Genomic DNA, 15,836 nt, shown 5'->3' on the forward strand with positions numbered 1-15,836 from the left:
GATGGATGAGGGAGGGGGAAGAATCGTGGCTGACACTCAGGTATCTGGCTTGGATTGCTGGGTAGAAGGTAGAGCATTCACTGAGAGAAGAACACTAAGGACTTTCAACATTTGCAGAGCAGTGGAATCAGAAGATGGGAAAGAGAAGTTAACCAGTTTAGTTTCGAGCACGTTGAGCAAATGAAACAAGAAAAAAAAGTACATTGCTCAAGGAGAGAGAGCTGATTTTCTTCAGTGCACCAGGAAGGAACAATGGGGAACACAGAATTGGAGGTATTACTGAGAGAAGATGAAATAGTGAAAAAGACTGAGAAGGTCAGATGAGAATTAGAACAGTAAGCTCTCATAAAAGCCAAGAGAGGAACAACTTTTGAGAAGAGGTCAACTGAGACAAGTTGGCGAAGAATTGAAACATACTCTGGGTTTAGCAATTAGGATTTTCCTACTGACCTTGGCAAGACCACTCTCATCGGTATAGTAAAGGAAGGAAACCACTTCCACGCCACAAAGCTTGAGTGAAAACCTTCTCTCTCTCCCTCTCTCTCTCTTTTCTTCTATTTTGTTTTAATCTCCACATGTCTCTTATCTGTGATTCTCTTTGAAAGTCCTTAGTGTAAAAATTGCAGTTTCTGCCTTTTGCAAATGAATAGAGCCTTTTAGGATTTATTCTGTAAGCAAACGTCTTTTAAGGTAAAGTTGAATTTTGTCACTAAGCTATTCGTTAGAGAGGTTTCAGAAGGCATATAATGAAAAGCAGCCTGAACCCAGGTAATTTGAAAACAGTGATCTCAGATAAACAAAATGAGAATTTCTTTCACTTCCTTTCTCTACCACTTTCCTCTCCTTCTTAATAAGTAGCTAAGATACGGAAAGAATTATGCTTGGTGCTTCGGGCACAAAAATAATGAGTAAGGCACGATCCTGCCCCACCCAAACCCCCAGACAAGGAGATTATAAGCCCCCACAAAAAGTCAGACACACAAGAGCCAACCCTAAAGTAAGGTAGGCTGAAATAAATGTGCATAATAGTGAAAGCAAAGTTTCTATGGGGGCCCAAATGCAATTCCCCATTGGTCATAAAATCCAGGAAATGACCTTTAAAAACATAGACACAATTGGGGAGTTCATCGCGCCACTAATTACCTCCCTACTCTTCAGACCATAAACTTTTATGCAATCTGCTCTCTGTTCACCAAAGAGAACAGATGCCATTATTTTACCAGGCACCCTAACTGCCTATACGAACAATTTAACAGGCCTAATTTAGTGGCCAGTGGTGATTTCAGCTCTACCCTTGGCTGTACAGTGATTCTGGCATTAAACTGAACTTTAATAATACTGCTTTAACTCTCTTCAATGAGATTGTTAAAGTTCTTAAAATTAAATGCATTGCCTCATGGATGAGGTGAGCACTGAGCCTCCTCCTTCCAGAGAAGATAAACTGGGACACCCGAATATATGGAAAGGCTTCTGAGGGATACAATTCTGATCTGAGTAACCTCATGGGGTTCTCTTTGCAGTTCAGTCCCCCTTTAAAGTTCTTTGTAAAGCAACTGCCTTTACAGGGGCAACCTAACGCTGCCTGCACACGCATTATTTCCCTCTTGTGCAGGGTTGCTATTTATAAAGGGGCCTTTTGGAAAATGAAAATCTAAAGGTTGGTTAACTGTAGCCAGAGTGACCCATACTATAAGTCGGGTCACACTTTTTTTTGGCATCCTCCTGTGTCCTCTCAGGAAACTGATTATGTTTCAACTAGGAATAGAAAAGAGATCATCCAAATAAATTTTTCACAAAGGCTCTCCAGCAGGTGGTTAAGGAATAGGTTCTAGAGTCAGGCATGCCCAGTTCTGGATGCCAGCTCTGCCATTTACCAGCCTGTGACCTTGAATAAGTTCTCCATCCTTTCCAGGCTTCCTTTGTAAAAACGATTAAATGAGAGACTGGCTATGAAGAACTTAGGTTAGTGTTTGGCACAGAGTTCTCAAACAATGGTGGCCATTATAATAATTATCATTGCTGTTATCATTTATACCAAATTGCCCTGAATTACTGTTTATAGCACACTGCCTCACACATGGAAGGCATTCAATTTCTGTTTATTTCTTCAAGGAAATAAGCGGCTGGCATAGAATGCTTAGAATGTAAGATTTCCAAGAGAATCTTCCTTTGGCTTTCTCAAGGGTACCCACAGTATTGGGACTGTAGCAAAACTGCAAAAATTCTGTATTAATGCTGCTGATAATTCTATAGAGCTAATTCTCAGAATTTAGTGATATTACGTTTCTCTGATCTATGTGAAGAGAGTACATGTATACTACGCCAGTCTCAGGTCATCTTTCTCCCTATGCCCAAGTGGACAAATTAAAGTTTCTTTTAGGGTCAATAACAGACCAGGAAGTATTTTTATTTAGCATTTTTCCATCAAAAGTTCCACATGATATTTTTCAACTGGCTTCTGGGAGCGAAACTGAGGCAGTGTTAATGGGAAAATGTCAGCACATCAAGACAAGGAAAGAATAAATAGTAGTTCTGTATAATACAAATATGACTCCAAGACCTTTGATAATGGCACAGTCCCCAGTAGCAAGGGTCTGGTGATTGTGTGTGTGTGTGTGTGTTTGTGCGTGTGTGCCCATGTGCGTGCATGCACTGTTAACAAAACATTTATCTCATACTTCACCATCAAGTACATCGTGATACAAATTTAAAAGCAGCAGTAAGTTTTAGTAAGGTAAGCAATAAAATGTGCACTTCTAATTTAGCAATTAGGATATAAGTGGTGACCATAAAAAGACTTTTGCTAGAGTATTAGGCCAGACTCCAGAAGGCTGGGGACTGAATGGGAGGTGAGGAGGTGAAAGGTTGAGTGCTGTTCAAAGAAGAGCTCATCCTGTCCCTAAGATGGTTTTTGTTTCCTTGTTTGCTGGTCACTGGCAAATAAATCGATTAATAAATCCAAAAAAAAGTACTTCATAATATGTTCGGGCAGTTGGGCCATGTATGTTGTGTTATATATTTCAGCTTTTATAGATAAGCTGTAAAGCAAGATCACAGAACAAGAATGATTTTTGTTTAAGTTTGCTGTTTCCTATTTTCTTAGTGTATAGGCATCTACCTGTTTCTGAATTAATGAATTTTATAAGCCTAATAAAATATGTTCTATAGATATTAATTGTTCACATTTCACTTATTTCCAGTAGGTTTTGGGAGCCAGAATTGAATAGGTTTCTATGCATACAAGAGGACATAAATTGAACTGCCATTGGCATAAGTATATTTGTTTAATCTTATTCCAACTCTTTGGAGTTTATAAAGCCATTTATACAGTCATCTTGCCTGTTAGGGATGTTGGGATGGAAAGACTTCTTGTACTTTTGAATCAGGCTTCATTTTTCACCCAGTTGAACTCTTGCCGGTGGACCTATTGTAGTAAACGTCAGCCTAGGTTTTGCTTGGGTGGTGGTGAGAATCCAGGAAACCAAATATGAGGGAAATGTACTTTCACCTCTGGTTACTTTAACATTTATAGGACAGTGTTAATGGTATTGATTAAAATTTTTTTGTCTTTAGTAGATATAGTAGGTCACTCGCATAGAATACTATTCGACAACCATTGTGAACAAGGGTAAGAAGATGAAACTAAAATTCCATATTCATTTAACTGTCAGTGGACAAGCACTACCTGCCGACTATGTGCATGTTATTTTGTCTGCCATTCTGAGGAAAGAGATGGTGGGAAAAAATGACATGGACTCTAATAACATGTGGTAGCAGTAACAGTCGATGTTTCAGAGGGTTAATTTATTAAGCCAAAATCTTAAGTATTATTTTATGTTAATAAAAGGAGAGTGGATCTAGAATAGGGTATGAGGTAACAACTTACTCTTCCCATAAAACTCTGTGTAACAGAGTTATAGCAAAAGCTGAAGTCCAGGATGATTCCCTGGAGTCCCAGGGAATCCAAACCCGCTCCAGATGATGAGAGAATAGAATATTATGCCAAATACCAAAGGATAGTTATAAATTTTCCAAACTGATGACAGCACTTACATACAATAAATGTCAATAGAAATGTTATTTGACCAGATAATGGGTGTTTGAGTTTGAATATTTTCAGTAGAAATTTGTTTGCCTCAGTTCTAAGGAGAATTTCTCCAAAATTCAGGATATGATAGATATGTGTGTTTACTATGTTAGAATTCAAGATGGATTTCTCTGCTAGGCAGAGTTCTGTTCATCACCTTATCCTCAGCACTAGATGGTAGCCTCTTTATCTCTTCTTGAGAGTTGGGAGACAAGTGTCAGCAACCCAGCATTTTCATCCGTTTAACTGATACTTACTGTACCAGGCTCTGCCTTCTACCTACACTGTATGCCAAGTGACTTACCAAAGGGCATGCAGGCTACTCTCTCCCCTGTTTTAATTGTGCACTGGATACCACTGCAGCTACTGTACCAATGGCCAAATTAGCAGTGATGTGGACAAGATGGAAGTTGATTCCTGTCTTAGGCAATGGCAGTCTAAACTCAAGCCGCCCACACTTCTATGTTGTTTCTCTGCCATGCTCTCTTGGTCTGAAGTGGCTATTTCAGCTTCTGCCACCATATTTGTATTCCAGCCAGTGAGAAGGGCATGACTTTCCTATGAAGGGCATGACTCAGAAATTGCATCCATCACTTCCATTCACAACCCATTGGCCATAGTCTCATCATATGGCTACATCTAGCTGCAAGGGAGGCTAAAAATGTGCTCTTTAGCTGGGTGGACATATGCCCAACTAAAACCACCACTACCTTAGAAGAAGAAAACTGATTCCTTAACTTCTTTCACCTTGTCACAAAAAGCCCTAGAAGAAAAATACTTGGCTTAATGCATTTTGCCTCAGTGTCCAGAAGCTAAATGTATAGAGAAAGAGATCCAGTCAAATCAGGGACACTCAACCCCCATCCCTAAAATTAAAATTATGTTTATCTATAGTTGTAGCAATTATAGTGGCTTGCTTTGCTCAAAATTTTTATTATCTTCTGATTATTCTATTTCTGACTTTGGGCATTTTTTTGGAAGCAGCAGTAGGCCACAGACTAGTCTGTGGGTTGGTTTCTCCATCTTCCTTGGTTACGTAGAGCCTTAAATATTAAGTATTAGGTCCCAAGGTAGCTCTCATAAAATATGCGCTGTCTATCCAGATGCAGCCATGATAGAATGATGTAAAGTTCAAAGATTCTCAATGGGCCATGATTTAGAAGACTGTTCTTAAAATGGCCCTTGTTGGCTAAGCTAAATTTTCCTTTGGTAAGAAAAGTTCTCCAGTTCTAAAGGAGCTAAAGATTAATCTGCAAAAAGGGACACCTCTATTTCTTTTCTTCCCACAGATGCCTCCCAACTTTAAAATAAAGCAGCTTTATATTTTTCTGATCCTGAGTTCACCAGTTCCTTTCTTTTTATCGGTTGTTCATCCAGTTACTTCCACCTAACTCCTCCAGTTTTCCGTTTACTCACCCAGAAGTACAGAAGGCCCAGGGAGCCTTAGTTACTTTCTTAGCCACCCTTCAAGAACACTGCTTTCCTTCAAGGTGGTTTATCTCTCCATTTCCTCCTAGTCAAATCAAATAATGAATTAAATTTACATTTCTTTAGATTGAGGACAAGTTTACCTGTCATCTGAATTCATTTGAGAAAGACATGTTGGCATAGCCCTTAATCCAAAACAGCTCTGTCTGCTTGTGTGTTCTATGCAATTGTCAGAGGTCACAGCACTTCCCTGGGTTGTTTTGACTTGGTATGATCTGCACAATGCTTTGCTGAGTTGAACTAACACTTCTTTCAGCCCACTTTCTTGTCTTGTCAGTAGCACCAGTGAGAATTTTGTGGGAGAACATGGAAGTTGAATTTTATGTCATCTTCTAATGTTACCTATCTCCCTAAGTCCCTGCTTTTGTTTCCATCATTATTCTCTAATCCCCTTTCAATAGTCCACTTTGAATGTGCCATTAATTAATTGAAATTCTCCAATCCTCCTTGCACTTATTGTTAGCCTGTGCAACCTCTTGGGGGTAACATGTTTACTGTCAAATACATTAAAGTAGTCTGTCTTAATTCATTCTCCTGAGTATCTCCTATGAATTACAAAGAAAGTCCTCTAGTTACAACATTGTGGGATTTGGGGAAATAAGTTCATCCTGAGTGTTCACACACAATATTTAGCTGCTGCAAAGGCGAGGAAGACAAAGCTGCCGGGTCATCCCCAGGAAATCCCAAGACACATATTTTTAACATCTGCATTCTTATTTACATAAATTTATATGCTCCATTCAAAAGGCGCTGACTCCAATTATGTAAAATAAAACAGGAAACCCTTCTTGGTTCGGAGTGTGAATAATCACACATTCCAGGCTTGCTTGCTGCCAGAGTGATTTCTCTGGCTTCTCCCTCTCTGCCCCAAGAAGTTTCCCTCCTTTATTCCTACCCTCTAATCATAACCACTCATGAAAAGACTTATCATTTACTGGTAAGACTGGAGTTGGTTACAAAATATTCTTTTTTTTTTTCTATTATGAGCTCACATTGGAATCCTCTGTTTTCTGAATGGTGTTTCCAAACCACCTTTCCTCCCCTCTGCCCCTCTTCCCATAATGAGGAAACGTTGGTCCCTGGTTCAGCTTGAGGCTCCATAATTTGGGTGATAGAAATTGCATCCGGGTCCAGCTTGCAGTGTTTTACTCAACAGAAAGTTTCTTGGCAGTGGAAGAGAGTTTGGATTCAGGGCAGATTAACCACAGGTTTCAATTATTCACCCCCAATGCTGCCTTCCATTGACCCCTATAATTAAAGCTTGCCTTTCTTACTTCTTTGGCATAATTTTTCCCCTCCAGGTGGATGGATCACAGAGCTGGCTGCCAAATGAATTCATTAGAGTATTTTACACAAAGTGTGATGAGCCCAGAAGCCAAACTATGGGGAGAAAAGAGAGCAAGAGTATCCTTTGGGAGCAGCCCCACTCACCCCAGGGAAGTCCTGGTGTCCCTGCCCAGACAGACACCTCCCTGCTTACTCTGCTCTGTGGGGAGGGAGACCTCAGGCGCACAAAGCTTAATACCACTGAACCCAGAACAGTCACACTGCACTGCACTTCCTTCTGCTCTCTGACAAGCACACCCAAAAGTCACTCTCTACCATTTCTATACTGTTGTTAGTGTTATTGAAACCAGGTCTAGGAAAACACTGAATAAACGCAGAACTATTGGATTGAAATGAAATTTAGTCAAAAGACTCCTCTGGGGTTCACTGACTTCTGACCTCAGCCTTTGAAATGGCTTCTTTCCGTCCCCACAGACAAAGTGGTGGTCTATTCAGGACCAATACAAACAGAGTCAAAATAGTTGAGGCCGGAGGGGACAGAGGAAGGGGCAAGGCAGTGAAATGGAGCTGTTGCCAACACATTCTGTGATGTTCAGGGAGTGTTTTGTTTGTTTGTTGTTTTAATCTTTGGGCCAAAGGATATTCCTCTTACTAGGAACTGAAGTCAGCAGAGGGGAAGTGCTGACCTTACTGAACATGAAGTCCAGAACATCAGTCTCAAGAAGCTTGGGTCGCTCCCCTTGCTACGCCTGCAAAACGTCAGCAACGCTGACAGCCTGGGAAGGAGGCTTCCTGTTCAGCCAGGAGTTCACACTCTGCAGACAGCTGCCTTGGCAGGACTTGCCGCCAAGGCAAAATGACCAGGAATTGTTGGGAGAATAGATTCATTTCCTTTCAAAAACTGCAAAAACTCCAGTTCTGCCCACATGTATCTCGATCTTGGAGAGAAAAGCCCTATTGAAAGAACTTTTGTTTGTTTTTGACTTGTGCTGACAATGACTGTGTTTCATCCTAGTCTTTGGTTTGCCTGTGGTCCAGAGGTGCACCACTAGCAAAGGACAGGAAGGTGGCTGGTACCCCAGGCAGACTGGTCCTTCTGTTAGGGTTTGCCTGGAAACTGTCCTCGATGTACTCATCAGAGTTTTGTTTCTCTTCCTAACATGTAACACCCCCCGGCTCCCATTTCTTTACATACACAAATTAATTGAGCGTGTGTTTCCTCTAAGTCTACTATGTGTATAGTTTTTCATTTATTCGTTCTTCAATTTATTTGCATACTCTGTTGAGTACTTGGATACACAGTGAATAAACTAGGTTAAAAAAATTCTTGTTCTTGTGAATTTATATTAAATTATTTCATTCTGATGACAGTCCCATGAGGCTGGTACTATTATGGAGCCCTCTTTACAGATGACTTGCTCAAAGTCCCAGAGCCTGTGAATGACAGAGCTGGGATTTGAACCCAGGCAGGCTGGCTCCAGTGAGCCCACCCTCCTAACTGTTCGGCTCTACACTCCCTGGTGGGACTGTGGGTGTGATTTCAGGTTTGGAACAGCAGCAGTCTAGGCAAATACCTATAATTTCTCTTCTAGAGGCAAAGTCTTTCGTTCCACAAGACAGTTTAAATAACAAATATGTTCGAAAGAGGTGGTATGGTAGTTGGATTTCACACGAAAATGTTGAAGAGGATCAGAATGCGCCACCCCAAAATATGCCACTTGGGCATAAGGACTATTCTTGAGCCAAAGGCAACTGAGAGATAGCAGATGTGGGAAAAGCTCTCTGTCCTCTCCCTTTCTGTCTAAAAGCAGCACATAAATTTCCTTTGGCAAAGGTAACATACATTTGTAAAGGTGTCTTTCTTTCCCATACCAGGAAAAAGATGACTTTTAATCACCGGAGATAACTCATCTACGGAAGGCACCAACTTGAGTTTACACAACAAACCTTACTAAATAACTCCTAATCTTCCATTAATTTCTCCTATATATTTACATCTCACAATTTACCACCCACAGAAGCCCAAACCCCTTTTCCTGTCTCTTGTCACTGCTCCACAGCTTATCACTCTTTGTTAAAATGGTATGTAAGCCTCAAATACAATTGCTTCTTTGGGTCTTCACTTCTTTTCTCTGAAGGCCTCCTTATTCATAGTGGTAAACTCTCTCCCCTGTTAATCTGGTTTTTTTTTTTTCCAGTTTAATTTGCATCACCCGATGTCCTAAGCCCATGAGAATAGAGGAAATAGATTTTTTTCCTCCTCTACGATGTAAATGACTAAAGGCCACCTCTTTCCTTGTAATAAGTTCTGATAGGCAAGGGAAGGTGAGTCAACGAAATGAGAAAGCAGGGCACTGATGGGAGTTGGGAAGGACATTATTGAGATGGAAGTGCAGGCAGATACTGAGGCAAAGGGATCTCAGATCAACATCACTCAGCTCAACGTTTTGCCTAGGGCAAATGCTACTAGGGCCAACTAAAGACTTCAAAATTTGGATTTTATCAGCCCCTCTTATGAGATCAATGTGATTATGTCACCCAGATAACTCAAGACAAAGAGAAAAAACAGTCAACAGGCTCGAATCATACTGTTCGACAAGAAGTGACTTAATTCTTACTTTGCCACCTGGCTTCTCAATCAGAGGGCTTGTAAAGCAGATTGGAGTCATGCTGCCGTACATCGAAGGTTTCCATTGCTGGTCCTATAAGAAAGGAGACAGAGAGAGAGATTTCAGGGACTTGGCTGGCTTTCCTGCTGCATGAAACCATTTCCCTGTTTCCCACGAGAGTGCCTCAAGCACTTAAACTTAATGGTTGTCACTTGAAATACCCGAGTCAGCGTTTTTGCCCAAGCATCTTCAGTTTGCAGTCTGTGCAAACTCATTTAACCTTGTACAGGGGTATATTACAAAACCATTTATGACATTTTGAAGGAATTTTGACATAAGTGCAGAATATTTTGAGCCTAATCTGTTAAGTTATCTCCCTAGAACATAGATCAGACTATGTGAATCTTTTTTCAAAAAATAACTTGACTAACATCTCATTACATAAAAACACTGATCACAGTTAAACTTCTGGCTTTCAAATCTTTGATTCTATGTGGGATAATGTCCAAAGTTCTCTACTCACTTTTCAGAATACTCCAAAATGTGGCTCTTCTTCACTTTCTCATTTTAGTTCCAACTCTGTCCCACAGTTTAACCTAAACCTCAAGGCACATTTGGTCAATGTGTTTTTCTTCAGTAGACTCCAATCTGTGCTTTTGTTTATACTGTTTCTGGTTTCTAGAATATTCTTTCCTCAGTATCTGTCTATGATTTCCTACCTGTCCTAAAAAGCCCAGCTCAGATTCCCTAAGAAACATTTCACTATATTCCTCCACTTCTGGCTAAAGTCAGAATACACTTCTCCCATCACAGGATCCATGTACTATTATTAGAGTACTTGTCACTGTCTGCTGGGAAGGTGAGCTACTGAAGACAGGACTTAAGTCTTAATTATCTTTGTGTCCTTCACAATCTAATACAGGTCTTATGCATTGCTCTGGTCTGAACCTTTGTTACCCCCAAACTCATATGTTAAAATCCTAATCCCCAAGGTGATGGTATGAGGAAGTGGGGCTTTGGGGAAATGATCTGGGAAGCGAATGGGATTAATGTCCTTGTAAAAGAGGTCCCAGAGAGCTTGCCTGCCTTTTTCTCATATGAGGATGCAACCAGAATTCTGCGATGTGACCTGGAAAAGTGCCCCTACCCAACCGTGCTGGCATCCTGATCTCAGATGTCCTGCCTCCAGAACTGTGAGAAATTAATTTCTGCTGTTTATAAAGCCCCTCTGCACCACCTCCCCTACCCACCCAGTTCGTGGTATGTTGTTACAAGTGCTTTCTGCTAGAGTATGCTTCCCATTTTTCAGCTGAATCTTTTCTTTACGTAGAAACATCCCAGCAGATCCAGCTCTCTCCAACCCTCAGCTCTTATTCTCACTACACAGATTTTTCAATCTCTTTTCAATCTCATTAGAGGAAACATCAAGAGACTTGTTATCGAAAAAAAAATAAAATAAAACTTAACTGCAGGTACCAAAACCCCATAAAATAAAAATGACCTTTAGAAATGAATCAGCAAGTATTGACCCATCCCTGCCTCCCGCTGTCCATTAATTGGCCACGTTTCTTGAGTGAAAGAGATTTTTCAGTGGTCTTTGCAAAGGGATGGAGTAGGGCCCTCTGGAATCTCTACCCCTGCTGTTACTAATTATCTTACTCTGGGCAAATAACTTGTACTTTCGACCAGGGTGGCCCTGCCTGTAAATGTGGTTTGTGTTATTTACACACATTTCGCAGGGTATTTTGAGACTAATTGTGGAGCTGTCTGTGGCCTGGAAAGGCAAAGCATCACTCCCGGGGAAAAGACCCTGCATTCTGCCCCCAGGAGAAGCAAGTCAAACCTCCGACTTCTTCCTATGGTCTGGAAACAGGGGTTATGGTTGGATTCCGAGGGATGTGGATTTTTGTCCATTAGGAGTTAAGCTGAGACCAGCAACTCATTTCACAGGTCATGTTCCAGCCATCAAAGTTTAATTACTACCAAACTCGCTGGCTCAAGTCCCAACCATGTTAGTGAATGCATGAATGAAAGTTCCAAAGGATCCAGTTACCAAATTCCACCTTTCAGAGATAAAAAGACACTGAATGGCACCAGGGAAAAAGCCCCAAATATATCAACTGTGACTGCAATTTTTTTTTTCCCTAATGAAAATAACAGGTTCGGTGTTGACGATGATCAGGACACAGGATTCTGGCTCAAGGAAGTCAATGTGCAGATGCAGAAGATGAATCTGAAGAAACTTGCCCTTCCTCTGAGGCTGGTCCAGTTGCTATGGCAACGTGTAACTAGTTTTCTCAGGTGGTTGTGCAGCTTGATTTTCTTTAGACCAAAGATTCCCTTGATACGACTGCACTGGGCATACTAACGACTAAAGCAACCCAAGAGTCACAACACAGATTTCTTACCCAGAAATTATTTGTTGGGTGGGAAAATATGTGATGATTCTGGGCTGTATATAAAAGGGAATTTCTGAAATAAAGGGTTTACATTCAAAACGCAGAGGGTCAGGGGCATATAGTTATCACTGATAGTGTTTCCCTTTCCCTGGCTCCTTTCCTCATGTCAGGCTTTCCACGCAGGGTTTGCTGTTGCTGCTGTTTGGATGGCTGAGTGGCTAGGTGACTGGGGTTAAGTGTTGCTCCCCATCTAACTCACCATTTGCTAAATGTAGGGACAGGGACACTGAGGATGGACTTGGACAAAGCAGAATAATAGAGAATTAGAGAAAAGTTGTTGAAGCCCTCAGGCAAGTTGGACATTCTCTCCTGCTCTCTGCACACTAAGGGCAAAATTGCCCCTTTATCTCCTTCCCATAATAACTTCAGAGCATTCCTGAGAAGATGAAGAACTACTCAGAGAGCTCCCCATGGCAGGTACCTGGGGTTACTTTTCTAAGGCTGATTCCTAAAAGGAGACCAAAGAAGTGGTTAGTGTCATGACCTATAATTACAAGCTTCAGTGTTTATCCTGGAGTCTGAAATATAAAGGCAACTCCTGGCAACAAAGGACAAAACTAATCAAGGATTTTAAGAAGGAAGGATGCAGGGATCACCAGGCAAGTTCAGCTAGTTGACTGAGCAGTGGGATCTGTCCAGGTGGCATCTGCTTAAGGGTGGTGCATCACTGACCGGCTCAAACAATCTTAATATCTCTGAAGGAAAGAATGCGTGCTCCTTCAGAAATCTTGATTTCATACTCCATAGGAAACATGGGCATTGATGTCCATTGACTGCCTGGCCTTCTTCCCTACAGTGCAGGGCTGGGAACAATGAGTTCTGTTTGGAGATGGAAGCAGATTCTACTTTAAGACTGCCATCTCTCTCTCCAGCCTCCTCCTGTCACCCATTCTTTATCTGGAGGAAAAATAACCGCACCTTCCACCTACAGGGTGCTTTCAAAGAACCGCTGACACAGCACTTTAGCTGCTCCGCACAAAAGCATGAGCTGTTTCTGGGATGGAGAATGTTGAAGGAACCGTGATATTTTAAGCATTCAGCGGCAACCGAGGAAGGAGAAAGTTCTTGAAGAAAGACCAGATACAGATCAACCCCATTGCTCTGGTCCCTCTTCTTTCTGGCCCCCCAACTCGACGGTTGAAGCCAACCAACCGGACTTTGGGTTTGCTCCACCCATGCCAACTGGAGTTCCTTCTTTGCAAAGGTCGCGCACACAGACACAGAGGTGAGGTGGCCTTGGGAAGGGAGGAGAGCTGGGTGGAGGACCATGAAATGTTGACTCACTCAGGCTTGACCAGACTTCCTCCCTTTATCCACACTCCAGTACAATTTTGGTGAACTTAAGTAAACTGTGCACACTGCTAAGTGTTCCCACTTCCTTTGGGTTATTATCACAGACCTACACCAGCTCCGGTACATGAAAATCCCCTGCCCTCAAAACTTGCCAGCAGAGAGAGGCTCAGAGCACAGAACATACTCGCAACCATTCCAGGTTGTAAGTTTTCCGTGCAGAATCCTGTTAGAGCCTGACCTGCTTCTCCATCCTCCGGCACCTCCCTCAGTACCCGTTTCCCTTAAATGCTCTGCTGATTTTTGCACTTACATTTCTATTTCTTAGATGTTGATTTTTTAATGTCCTTGTGCTCTGTCCTTTCTTTCCTGTGTTTTACGCATCTTCAATACCACCTGTAACTACCACAAGGCTACCTCACCAGAAACATTAAAACGAGTGCTTTTGAAACACTCAGCAACATTACTGGGACTTCTGAAAGGAGGCACGTTCCTTTCACCTACTCTCCTGACTCTTGAGTTTCCTGCCAGCCTTCATCCAAATGCATGTGTATTTCGCTACAATGGCCACTTCGCATCACACTCTTGTACACTTTCATTTACCATCATGTTACATATACTCTGTGCTGTTACACAGTCTTTGGGGTTTATAATACTTAGAGACTACATCATGCTCCATCAACAGGATGGAGTATATGTATTTGATATGTTGATAGATATTTTGATTATTTCCATTTTTCCCTTGAATTTTTTTGAAATTCTTAAAGGTTTTATTGATACGATTCACCGACATCTGTGTCACCTATTTAAAGTGCCCAATTCAATGTTTCTTAATACACTCACAGTGTTGTGCAGCCAGTAACACAATGTAACTTTAGAATATTTATGCCCCCTGCCCATCTCCGTCTTTACCTATTAGCAGTCCTTCACCAGCCCTCCTGTCCCCTCCCCCAGCCTTAGGAAACCAACAGTCAACTTTCTACCTCTGTATTTTTGCCTATCCTGGACATTTTATATAAGTGAAATCATACAGTATGTTGTGTTCTGTGGCTTTCATTTAGTGTAATGTTTTCAAAATTTATCCAGATTGTAGCATGTATCACCACTTCATCCTTTTTATTCCCTCCCAAATTCCATTGAATGGATATACGACATTTTATTCATCAGTTTACTCATATGAGTTGTTCCCACTTGGGCTATCATGAATAAAGCATTTATGAACATTCACGTACAAGTTTTTATTTCTCTCGGTTATACACCTGGGGGTGGAAATGCTAGATCATAAAATACTTCTATGTTTCACATTTTGAGGAACTACCAAACTATTTACTTCCTATAATTAATAGCTATGCAAATATACTTTTTTGGCCTTTTGAATCATTTCTTTAGAATATATTTCCAGGAGTAGAGTTCTTCTGCTAAAGATACGGACTTTTTTTTTTTTTTACAGCTTTTGTTATTTACCATTTGATTATTGCTTTTCAAAAGGATTGGACTGATTAACACAGCTACCATGTAACATATATATGCATATATCACGTACAGATGCATGTATGTACACACACTTTTTTTTTCTACACAGCAAACTTATAAGGAAGATGCCACAAGTAACCTCATATTTACAGACGAGGACACTAAGGGCTACTGAGGTCAGTAACTCCCTGCCAGATGACCAAAGCAATGCAATGCCTTTTTTATGGGCTTCATTGGCTTCAAGTGTCTGTATTCAACATGTCCCTGGTTTCAATGAGTAACTGCTGACTCTGTCTCTATCCTGTAATTTCTTCAGCTTGTGTCACAATGAAACAAGCATGGAGTCAGAGGCATGAGATCAAATTCCAGCCCCATAACGTGGTAGCTTTGAGATCTCGACTAAGCTTTTGAGTCACTAAGCGTCAGTTTCCCCAAACGTAAAACATGACGACACCTACATCAGAGGTTTGTCTGGGGGGGTTAAAATTAAAATTCAGCTCAGCAAAGACGCTTATGTAATAAGTGCTAATATTATTTTTCACGTTAATGATGAATGTTTCATTGTTATTCTTCCTTGGTGCCCTCTTCAGAGTGAAATATTAGGTATCCACTATAATTTAATAAGTAGATTTCCTCCCCTCCTGTCAATCAACAAACAATCCTCTGAGTACTGCTAAGTTTGTAAGAAGTTTTATATTAACATATTGATTACATAAGTAATCTAAAGTTTATAAAAATGTTTCAGTAAAATGTATAACAATTATACATTATAAAAATTATAAAAGGCACAAATAGAATATTTAGAAATTTATCAAATAAGTTTAAATAGGTATATTTATTTTTTAATTTAAAAATATTCAGAACTTTTACACTATAAATTATAATTACAAATTTTAAGTAAAACACAAAGTCTATAAAATAGGCAAATATTTTAAATATTTAAAAAATAATTATGAGTTAATAAAATAAGCATAGGCTCATAAAAGTAAATGCTTATTTAAAAAGTATTTGTCTGGCTCTAAGGACCTTGTAAACAAGATAACAGTGATAAAATAGAAAAAGCCCTGGCCCCCATTCCGAAGTCTTGGATTTCAGAAGAGCTTTGACACTCACTTCTTATGACCTCTTTGGGGTTCTACATTT

The 15,836-nt window shown here is 40.6% G+C and overlaps 1 protein-coding gene across 1 annotated transcript in view; it reads right to left on the minus strand.

The window, feature by feature from the left end:
- The window catches only part of RASGEF1B (RasGEF domain family member 1B), a 181,455-nt gene that overhangs the window by 131,014 nt on the left and 34,605 nt on the right, over positions 1-15,836 (minus strand). Inside the window, exon 2 of the mRNA XM_072942199.1 lies at positions 9,481-9,564. Coding sequence (XP_072798300.1) covers positions 9,481-9,543 — 63 coding nt within the window. The 5' untranslated portion in view covers positions 9,544-9,564. The remainder of the gene's footprint in view (positions 1-9,480; positions 9,565-15,836) is intronic.

The sequence above is a fragment of the Vicugna pacos genome, chromosome 2, assembly GCF_048564905.1.
Source record: "Vicugna pacos chromosome 2, VicPac4, whole genome shotgun sequence".
In the NCBI taxonomy this organism is placed as follows: domain Eukaryota; kingdom Metazoa; phylum Chordata; class Mammalia; order Artiodactyla; family Camelidae; genus Vicugna; species Vicugna pacos.